This window comes from Crocuta crocuta, unplaced genomic scaffold (genome assembly GCF_008692635.1).
Source record: "Crocuta crocuta isolate KB4526 unplaced genomic scaffold, BGI_CrCroc_1.0 scaffold119, whole genome shotgun sequence".
Lineage (NCBI taxonomy): Eukaryota > Metazoa > Chordata > Mammalia > Carnivora > Hyaenidae > Crocuta > Crocuta crocuta.
Genome location: NW_027551562.1, coordinates 8,778,386 through 8,789,425, shown reverse-complemented (window position 1 = coordinate 8,789,425; position 11,040 = coordinate 8,778,386). Strand labels below are relative to the sequence as shown.

General features: G+C 52.8%; 1 protein-coding gene across 8 annotated transcripts in view; it reads left to right on the top strand.

The window, feature by feature from the left end:
* The window catches only part of PTK2 (protein tyrosine kinase 2), a 245,595-nt gene that overhangs the window by 225,315 nt on the left and 9,240 nt on the right, over positions 1-11,040 (top strand). For 6 of the 8 annotated variants that reach the window (XM_077750005.1, XM_077750004.1, XM_077750003.1 and 3 more), the window contains 3 exons: positions 5,532-5,594; positions 9,263-9,302; positions 9,647-9,753. In XM_077750005.1, the coding sequence (XP_077606131.1) occupies positions 5,532-5,594; positions 9,263-9,302; positions 9,647-9,753 (210 nt within the window). The remainder of the gene's footprint in view (positions 1-5,531; positions 5,595-9,262; positions 9,303-9,646; positions 9,754-11,040) is intronic. The other 2 variants (XM_077750007.1, XM_077750006.1) reach the window with 1 other exon arrangement.

Below are 11,040 nucleotides of genomic sequence, written 5' to 3'. Positions count from 1 at the left end.
GGGGGGGGGGGGCAGGACAGGCCACCAGACCGCCTCTGGCCCTTCTCTGCTGAGCCAGGCCACGCCCTCCTGTGTTCTTGTGTCTGAGGTGACGACAGTGTAGTGTCGTGACAGCGCACGAGAGAAGAGCCGCGGCGTGGCTGGCAGTTGCTGCGTCCCCGGAACCGGGAACCGTGCCTTCGGCCCTCACCTGTTGCCTGCGAGGTCGCAGTGCCCGGGGCCACATGGGATGGAATATTCACACCACTGTCCTTTTTGGTACCAGGAACTGGAAGGAACCCACTTGTCCCTCCCGGCAGAACAGATGGGGTCATACAGTGGGACACTGCACAAGGGTCACAGCGAGTGAGACCCTCCTCACACCCACAGGGACGGGTCTTACAGATCACGTTCACGACCCCGACGCAGGAGAGCGTGCTGCATAGCCCCTCACATGAGTTCCCTGGGGCTGCAGGCCACAAGATCCGTCCCCTTGGGGAGGCGGAGGCCAGCCTCAGCCAGTTGGGTGTCCGCAGTGCCTTGTTCTGGGTGCTGTGTTAGGTGAGGGCACACATTTATAAAAATGCACTGGGCTTATGTGCTATAATGTATAGAAGTTAAGCCTAATGAGAGATAGCAGGCCTACCTGATGGGGAAAATAATCAAATAGCCCCAAACATTCTTTGTGATCTATTTCTGTAAGATTTCAAATATAAATTTCTTCTCTTTATATTACTGTCTTCAAGTCTAGACTGTTCTGCACAAGCCTCACCCAGCAGCAGAGCCAGGAACAGCCACTTCTCTCTGGCGGCCGGCACTGGCTCTCTCTCGAGTTCCCCAAGCTGCCACCGCCTCTCCAGCAGGCTGGCGGCCGTGTGAGGAGAAGCTTACATACTTCTGTTCGCGGAACGCAAGTGCACTTTATAGAGACAGGCTTCCTCATTTCACGTCCGAAATGCTGTCTTGGGAAAAGTCTAACGTAAGGGAATTGTGCATGAGGCAAAATAAGTTGTTTCGTGTGGTTTATATGGAGATCCAAGTAGACGGCCCACGTAAACACATGGGACACAGCCCCTGATTCTGTAAGCGGATAAGAAACAGGAGTTGCTTTTGTTTAAGTAAAAGAGTAAATATTTCCTACGGTCCGGGGCGCCTGGCTGGCTCAGTCTGAAGAGCATGTGGCTCTTGGTCTCAGAGCCGTGGGCTCGAGGCCCACGGTGGGTGTAGAGATGACTTAAATAAATCCACTTTTTAAAAAATATATTTTCAAAAAAAAGAAATATATATATATATATTTGCTCCAGTTAGAAGAAACTACATATTTGTCGCCTGAGTGAACACACCTCATGTTGCTTGGAACAGCTCTGGGCATTCCTCATTCTATCACATATTCTATACATGCTACTTTCCTGGCAGCGCTTGCTCACTTCGTATCCGGGTCACATTCTGGTAATTCTCACGGCACTTCAGACTTGTTCATCATTATTACATTTGTGGCAGTGACCTATCTTTGAGGTTACGATTGTAATTGTTTTAGGGCACGATGGGCCACGCTGTCCTCGGGCAGCCCTGTTCCCTGAGACATGACACTGACATCAGGCCAGTTAATATCCCTACAGTGTCTACTGGATGTCCCCGTGGGGGAAAAGGTCACACATCTGTCACTTTAAGTCAAAAGCTGGAAGTGATTAAGCTGAGAAGGCGTCGAAAGCCAAGACAGGCTGAAAGCGAGGCCTCTTGCACCAAACATTCGCCCAGCTGTGCACGCAAGACTTTCTTGAAGGAAATGACAAGTGCTTCTCGTGAACACACAGACGATAAGAAAGGCAAACAGCCTCATTGCCCATACGGAGAAAGTTGGAGTGGTCGGATGGAAGATCAGGTCAGCACAACGTTGTCTTAAGCCGAAGCCTCACCCAGAGCCAGGCCCTCGCTCTCTTCAACTCCATGAGGCCGGGGAGGTGAGGAAGCCGCGGAGGAAGGCTGTAAGCAAGCGGAGGCTACTTGGGGAGGTGCCAGGAAAGAAGCTGTCTCTACAGCATCAAAGTGCAAGCATTCCGGACGACACGAAGCCGCCAGTGTTCCAGACGACCGCGCTCAGGGAACCATTGAAGGTGGCTGTGCTCAGCAGTGGTCTTTCAGTGTAGACACGGTGGCCTGATGCCAGAAGGAGACGGCATCCAGGACTCCGCGCCCAGGGAGAAGGCCGTGCCCGCCTTCACAGCCTCGGAGCACAGGCTGGCCCTCGTGTTAGGGGCTCACGCAGCCAGTGACTTTCAGGGGGAGCCGGTGCCCGCCGACCATGCTGCAAGTCTGGGGCCCCCAAGGCCTGGTGCTGGGTCCCCGCTGCCTGTGCTCTTGCCGCGGAACTGCAAAGCCTGGCTGACCCCTTACAACACAGTTCACAAACTAACTCAAGCCTACTGTGGAGACCTGCTACCCAGAAAAAGCTTCCTTTCAATTTACTGCTCATCAGCCTCGCACCTGGTCACCCAAGAGCTCTGATGGAGGCCGATAGGGAGATTAAGGTGTTCACGTCCCCTGACACGGTATCTGTTCTGCAGCCACAGGGAGTAATGTTGACCTCACATCTTAATATATAGGAAATACATTTTGAAAGAATACAGCTTCGGGGCACCTGGGTGGCTCAGTTGGTTGAGTGTCTGACTTCGGCTCAGGTCATGATCTCATGGTTCCTGAGTTCAAGCCCCACATTGGCTCCCCATATCTGTCAGTGCAGAGCCTGCTTTAGATCCTTTGTCCCCCTCTCTCTGCCCCTCCCCTGCTTGTGCACTCCCAAAAAATAGACTATTTTTCTAAAACTAATATTTAATAAAAAAGAAAGAAAGGATATAGCTTCCATAGACAAGAAGTCTTTGGATGGATCCGGGCAAAGTTGAAGACCTTTTGGAAAGGATTCACTGTTCTTGACGCCATGAAGAACATCTGTGATTCATGGGAAGAGGTTGGAACTGTTAACCCTAACAGCAGTTTGGAAGAAGTGGATCCGACCCTCGTGGAGGACTTTGAGGGGCTCAGGATGCAGCGGAGGATGGCCCTGCGGATGTGGGGGGAACAGGAGAACCAGGATCCAGAGTGGAGCCTGAAGATGGGACCGAACTGCCGTCATCTCAGGATAAAGCTGACGGGGAGGGGGAGGTGCTCAGGGAGGAGCAGAGCACGTGCTTTCTGGAGATGGAAACTCCTCCTGGTGGGGATGCAAGACTGTTGGAAGGGCAACAGAGCATTTAGAATGTTCTAGAACTCTAGTTGGTGAGGAAATTCTGTGGGTAAAATGCTGTCAAGCAGCATCACCTGCTCCAAAGAAACCGTTTGTGAAAGGATGGGTCAGTCGTGTGGTTAGCGTGTTTTAGCAATAAAGTTTTTTTTTAATGTTTATCTTTGAGATAGCAAGTGGGGGAGGGGCACAGAGGATCCCAAGCAGGCTCAGCAATGTCCGTGCAGAGCCCGACACGGGGCTGGAACCCACAAACTGTGAAATCATGACCTGAGCTAAACCCAAGAGCTTAACAAACTGAGCCGCTCACTCAGGTGCCCCAGCAATAGAATATTTTTTAATTCAAGTGTTTTAGACATAATGCTGTTTATTGCATTTTTTAATGCATTATGGTGTAGTATAAACATAAGTTTTATAGCCATGGGGGAACCAAAAATTCATCTGACTCACTGTATTGTGATTTTTGCTTTGTTGCGGCGCTCTGGAACACACCTGCGGTATCTCTGAGGTACGCCTACAGTTCTGCCTTCTCAGCTCCAGGTTCTTCCTCCGTACAGTCTTCTTTCTACCTGCATTGTTAGTTGAGCATTCCTTTGGCAGATACTTCCTGAACGTCTAATAGTGCCCATTACCATTCCAAGCATTAGTCTACCCCTTTTCCAGCCGAGGAGTGGGTTTGGGGAGGCTTGTCCACGGGGCGTTGGCGCTGTACACAGGGCAGGGGTGTGGACCCTTCATCTCCCCCCACGCACGTGTCCTGCTCTTCTAACAAGACCTGGAGACCCCGGGAAGCAGACAGCACGGCTTCTGTCCTTTACAGAGCCTGGCGTCCAGTGGGGAGAAACAGGGATTTCTTATGTCTAAGAAAGGAGGGCAGATGTGTACAGTATTTTGTTGGTTGAATTGGCTGTTTTAAATGACAGTCGGTGTCAGGGCACAGAGAGCACCTGCGGGCGAGGGGAATCCGGCGGCCCAGCACTTGGGCAGCTGATACCCAGGACTGTTAAATGTTCAAACCCTCTGACTGGATAATTCCGTTCTTGGAAATCTGTCCAGGGAAATAATCAGGGATTTAGACAGATATTCGTATCCAGAGGTGTTCATCAGCAACTGTTTATACATTTGAAATTTTGAAAATTGCCCCACAAGTAATTGGCCAATAGTTTGCCAATATTAATTCATTTAATCCTCCCATCACGCCTCAGCAGTGGGTACTGTTACTGCCCCATTTTGTAACTGAAGAAATTGAGGCCCAGGTCACACAGTTCGAAAGGCTTGGAGGCTGGTCCGAGCCCAGGCAGCCTAATGCCAGAGCCCCACGCCTCCCTGTCCTATGTTTACGAGTGCCTTCATGCTGGGGGTGTCGTGCAGCCCTTTAACATGGTCTTTTCCAGTTTCTACTACATAATGTTACACAGAGGTCACGGAGTTATATGGCATGGTTCGCTTTTGTAAACATATATTTACAAGAAGGGAGAGACGAAGCTCATTCTTCCTCAGCCCACGGCCCACATGTGCTTCTGGGCTGTGTCCTCAGTGCCCAGTTCTCGCAGGTGTACGACCTCCAGGCATAAATGAGATGCTTAGACGTTCTCTGTCGAATGAGGGAAGTGTTACCGCACGATCCTGCCAAATAGACGCTGTCTGTAGACCAGGGACTGAACGGTCTGGTCGGGAGAGGCTGGGGGAGGTGACCCGAGAAGGGGTGTGTAGACAGCGCGGGGACAGGGAGGCAGGGCAGAGGCCACCGCGCAGACTGGTCTTTGTGGGGACCAGACCTGCCGAGCTCTGCCACGATGGCACATACCCCATTTGTTGATTATGGGACTTGTGCGATTTGCGTCCTCTTACATACACTAAATCCAGATTGGTCCGTTAGGTTTCTGTATCGTGGATGCATGGGGAGGGGGGCGCGTGTGACTGGACTGTTCGCTGCTTTGGCGGTACCGCCAGGCACACACAAGCCTTGCTCTGCTGGGACGCGGGAGGGGCTCCTGCTCTTTTCCACCCTGGGCTGCAGTTCTCTGCCGGGAGGAAAACTGCTGCTGGCGAGAGGCGGGAGTTGCGGGCTCTCCTGTGCGGTGCGGGGCCGCCGCGCACGCCTGTTTGCTACACACGTGGAGACGGGCTTTGCCGGGGCAGCGGGCCTGTGTTTGTCATCACCGGGTTTGAGAATTTTCCTGAAACTGGGGAACTTTCAACTCTTCTCATTCAGAGGACGATTGTGTCCTAAGAGGAAGGGGCTTAAGACAGAATCCGTCCATGATTTGCAAAGCAAGAACGAAGCTCTCTGACTCTGTTTCCTTTGCCTTAGAAACCTGACGTGCGGCTCTCTCGAGGCAGCATCGACAGGGAGGACGGGAGTCTTCAGGGCCCGGTAAGCAGCGGCCGACTTGTCGCCAGGAAAACGCTCAGGGGATATGCATGCTGCTAACTGGCGATGCACGCAAGCTGCCGCTTGCTAAAGTTGTGCACTCTTAGTGCATGGTTCCGAATTTCTACAGCAAGGTTTTTTTTTCCTTCTGTGTGTTTTGAGGGGAAATGCCTAAATTCTCTTTAAAGAGCTGATTTATGATTATTCCAAATGTATTCAAAGCCTGCTAGAAGTACTCCCCTGATCTTTTAGGAAGAACAGTTCAAAGGGTTTTATTTTCATCAGCAGGTATCTGAGCAAAATAAAAGCAGATTTCTTTAAACAGTTAAAGAAGTTCCCAAAGAACTTCTTTACAAAAGAGAAAACCTGTGCCTACCAGTAACAGACCTTTGGGGATGAAGATCCACCCTGATAAGGCTTCTAGATGGACTTCTAGACACACGCGTGCATACATGAGGCTCCAGCTCCAACACGTGTGGTCGGGAAGGACCTACCAGCAGCTCTCTCTAATCTACACCGTGAGATCCAGCTGCCCCTGACACTGGGCCCCTACAAGATACGCTCCGTCACCAGCGTGGGAGGACTGGGCATTTCCCGTCAGGCTGTGCCGGCACAGTGGGCTCTGCGGCAGAATGTTGGACGTTGCTGGTCCACAAGCACAAAGTCACATCACCACTTAACACCTCTGCACACAGGTGTCCTGTGTGGTTAACATGTCTCCTGTGTTAAGTTGGTAAGGCGGAGAATCCGCACACACGTAAACCCCTTTCAAGGAAGTAGCTATTGAGAACACCACTACTAGGAAATTTTGTTAGAAAAGGGAAATTGTTCACGTGGCACCTAGCAGGCCCCCGGACGGCGCGTGGAATGAGCACATAAGGGAGTGACCTAGACCTGGATAGAAGGGTTCTTCAGAAACACCTGTGGAGCAGAGAGCGCAGGACAGGGCCACTGGCGGTCCTGTGGCGTTCGCCGGGCCCGGGTGATGGCGGGAGCGCTTAGTACCAATGAGGAGAAGCTGTGCTGAGTGTCGTCCTGAAGCCTCAGCTCTAGTCAGGCCTGCTGCCATCCACACTCCACAGAGGGGTAAACTGAGGCTCGTAAAACACTTGCCCGCGGTCACCTGTCACGGTGCCAGGTGCCAGACCACGCACTTGCCAACATGATGGCCCACTTAAAGGGGGTGCTTCCCTCGGAGGGCCAAGAGCACCCCGCGACCATAACGGTGTTCCCTCTTCAGTCAGTCCTCTGGTGTGGCCGCCTCTTAAAACGCTCCAACTTGACAGTTTTGGAAACGCGCCGTGGTTTCAGGGAGAACTCTGGCTCAAAGACTGAGACAGTACGTGGGAGTGAGCTAGTGAACAACCACTGATAAAAGGCCAGTGGAAATCGACCCCATCAGTTTTCATAGAAAGTAGAAACTATTTGGATTTTTAGCGTAATACACAAGTTGACAGACTGCCATTGTTGTCATTTTGTGACAGCCTTGTGTTAGGTCAGTGTTACTGGCGTCTGTTAACAAACTGGAGACGCAAAGCCCCAGACAGTTGAATGACTCCTCCAAGGCCCAGGGTCCGCAGCTGGATGTGCGGCAGAACCGGAACACGGCCTGAGCACACGCTTGTCCATAGGACTTCTGAACGGGGGGCTTCTCTGCGCCTCCCCTCCCAGAGCCAACCTGTGGAATTGCCTAGAACAGAGCATCGTACATGTAGTTGTTGAATTAATCAAGAACATTCTTAGAATAGAATTTTGTAGTTAATTGGAATTTCTTGTTAGCTGAGTATCAACCAGAAAATTCTTGTGTTATAAATCTTTTTAAATGTGTGTCTTTTACTGCTTGGATCAGTGAACACAACACAGTTCACAGACTGTCCACTTCTAGAGCTTTGGCCATGTTTCCCAAATTTTTCCGCCCTCACTCATCCTCTGGCTGGCTCCCTTGGCTGCCTGGTTCCTCATGTGCTGTTCACCCCTGCGGGGGGATCCTGTCTCTGGGCCACTCCCCTCCCAGATTTCTTCATGGCTTCCCCCACCCCAAGTCTGTGCTCAAAGGTCACGATCTCAAAAGGTCAGATCTTCCCACTGAAACCTGTAGTGTCCTCGCCACCGCCCCCTCCCCCACCCTCATGTCCTTTTCTGCCGGGCTTGGCGATGTGCTGTCGTGTACACCTACTAGTATTACCTTGCTCCCTGGGCTACGTTTATACTGCCTGCTTCACAAGTGAGTGTGGGGAGGCTCGTTTTGTGCCCACAACAGAGCATTGCGGTAACTGTCAAGTAAATGACAGGTTAGAGGTGGCTGGGGGACAGTCGTTTGCACATCCGACTCCGCCTCAGCTCAGGTCATGATCTCACGGTTCATGANCCCTTTTCTGCCCCTCCCCTCCTTGTTTGTGCTCACTCTTTCAAAATAAATAAACACTTAAAAATAATAAATAGGTTAACTATAAAGTGCTACCCTGAAATAAGTTGCTAAGGAGCCCTCGTTCTTCACATCATGCAGCTGCGAGGGTTTTGTGAGTCTTTAAGGTCAGGGTGAGAAGGTGAGTGTGGTTCCGGGAGAGGAGCAGTGTTACTTGGGTGTCCACCATTTCATGGTCTTTGTGTCTATTTTTTTTTAATTTTTTAATAGTTTTTATTTATTTTTGAGACAGAGCATGAGCGGGGGAGGGGCAGAGAGAGAGGGAGACACAGAATCTGAAACAGGCTCCAGCCTCTGTGCTGCCTACACAGAACCCGATGCGGGGCTAGAACCCACAGACCACAAGATCATGACCTGAGCTGAAGTCAGACACTTAACCGACTAAGCCACCCAGGCGCCCCTCATGGTCTTTGTGTCTTAAAGAGGTCGATCCCTTCACGGTAGAAAGTGAAGCACCTTAAATATGTGTATTTGTCAACTAGTTTCCNCATGACCTAAGTGAAAGTCGGACGCTTAACCGACTAAGCCACCCAGGCGCCCCGACTAGTTTCCTATTTTAAATTAAGCAAGCTAAGTGTGTCTCTCCAGAAGTAGAACGTAGGCATAAAAAGACTGTTTTCATTTAGTCCCGGGGTAGGTTGTGTCGGGTTGCTGCAGGCGTGACGGCCCACAGCAGGCCTGGCCTTTGATAGTGTCTCTGGGGTGGAGGTTGTGCTTTGGTTTCTGGGCTGGGCCCGGAGCCTGGCCGGGACCCGACAGCTCTGTAGCAGCAGGCCTGGGTGACAGTGACAGCAGGGGCTCACAGGGCACCCAGACACCCCAGCACCACAGCGTCTCCCACTGTCACTGTTCCCGACCACACCCCTGCTTGTGAGGAGGACAGACATCCGGAAGGATGGGAGGGGGCTTCCTGAGCAAGGGACCCGACCCTACGAAGGCCCGGATCTGTGCTCCTGAAAGGTGGACTGGAGGCGTCCATGGACATCATTTTTCTTAAGGAAATCTTAAGTTGGCCGTGACCTCTCCTGTCCACACTCCCGTATATCCCACAGCCTGCTGGCAGCCCTGCTTTTTCCCCATCCCCCACCCCAACTAGGCTTTGAAGACAGCCCCTCACCCCCTGACCCGTCTTGCTGGTCTTGGAGCCCAGCACTGAGCACAGATGTTCAAGGGGACGGAAGGGGAGGGAAGGCCATCGCCCCATGGCGCCCGCTATTGCGGTAACTGGGCCTTTTTCTTCCCACAGACTGGAAACCAACACATCTATCAGCCTGTGGGCAAACCAGGTAAGTGAAGAAACGACATCTGTCAAGAAGTTTTTATAATGTTGAGGGAGTGTGTTTTGAATGTATATCGTTGCTTAGCTTTGGAGTATCTCCTGACTTTTTAACTCTTTTTTCTCTGTGGACCAACGCATGGCATTTTTCCTCTATGGACCAAAAGTATGACATTTACCAAATCCAGCCCCTGACTAGAATATCGGAAAACAGAACTTCCTGCTAATGTGTCAGAAACGCCTATGCGGGGTGCCCTCCAAGATTAGTGTGTGTTGTAGAAATACGAACCTGTGTTGGGGTCTGTCTGCGTGTGTCACTGCGCATCACTTACGGGGACACCTTGCCTTTCCCAGATCCTGCAGCTCCGCCAAAGAAGCCACCGCGGCCTGGGGCGCCCGGCCACCTGGGGAGCCTCGCCAGCCTCAGCAGCCCCGGGGACGGCTACAACGAGGGCGTCAAGGTGGGCGTCTCGGCCTCTCGCTCTGGGTTGGTGACCTGTGACACAAAGCAGAGCCGGTACCAAGCGTGGGACGGGCAGAGTGGTGGTGCCGTGGGCCCAGGCGTCCGTTTGGTGTGGCTCCAAACCCGTACCCGAGTCGGGAACAAGCTTGACGAGAGCCTGTCTTTGCTGTTTTTCTCTCGCGCTAGATTCTAGGCCCTCCGTCAGAGCCCAGCTTCCTAGGATGTTTTCCTCTGATCGGGCAGGATGTTTCTGTGGAGCAAAGTGCTGGGATGGTTTCTGGTTTTAAAAATTAACTAAACCAGGACGGCTGGTGGGGAGACTTTCCTCAGGTCACCTGTCTCCACGTGGTGGAAACCTGCCACCATTTTCCACGTGGAGGCGGGACCACGTGTATAAAAGCATATGCACTGTGTGGACCCAGGCCCGGGCCAGGGCAGCGTGCGGCTTGGGCGCCCTTCACTGCCATGCTGGCTGGGAGTGCCCCCCGCCTCCACCCGACCCCGCAGCGCCGGGCCCCAGGTCTCCTGGAAGCAGCTGTCCTTCCTCCCCTGGAGAAGCAAAAGGCAGGGTTCTCTGCCCGCCCATCCCACGAGGGGATCGCTCTCCTTCCCAGTAGAGGTCAGTTACCTCTCAAAACGTATCCCGTTTCCCAGTTCTGGTATACCTTTGTGTTACATTTAATATCTCTGCAGTCAGGTGTGTGCTGGTTTAACTGGCAGTTTTGCCTTCCCTAGAGGGACCTACAAAGTGCCTCCCACAGTGGGTGGCGTCTTAGAATCCGGTCCCTGTTACTGGCCAAGAGGTGCTGTCTCACCAATACCCTCCATCAGCAGGCGCCCTGCCTGCCCGCACCTGCCAGGGCCTGTGCTCACGCCGGCCTCAGCGTCGGTGGCCTGGTGACTGCGTCCACTTTCCACACGTGGCAGTATGCGTCGCAGAGGTTAAAGGTCGTGTTCAAGATCATAGGCTTCCCAGTGGAGTCAGCCTGTAGCCAGCATGCTGATTTCCAGAGAGAACAGGTGTGACCCAATGGGTTCGGGAGGTGTCTGTAGGGAGAGAAGATGCCACCCCCAGACACAGGGCGCCAGTCTGCCTCCAGCCCAGAGGTGACTGGGGAGTGAACCGGCTGCCCCAGCCGCACCAGCCTCCCCGCTGTGGCCACAGCACAGGTAGCACTGGGCCCGAGGCGCCCCTGGCGTTCAGTGCTGCTCCTGGAGCAGAGCCCAGGGGCTCGGTGTTGCGGCTTCCCCAGCTCGGGGGGGGGGGGGCCCCCCCCCCACTCTC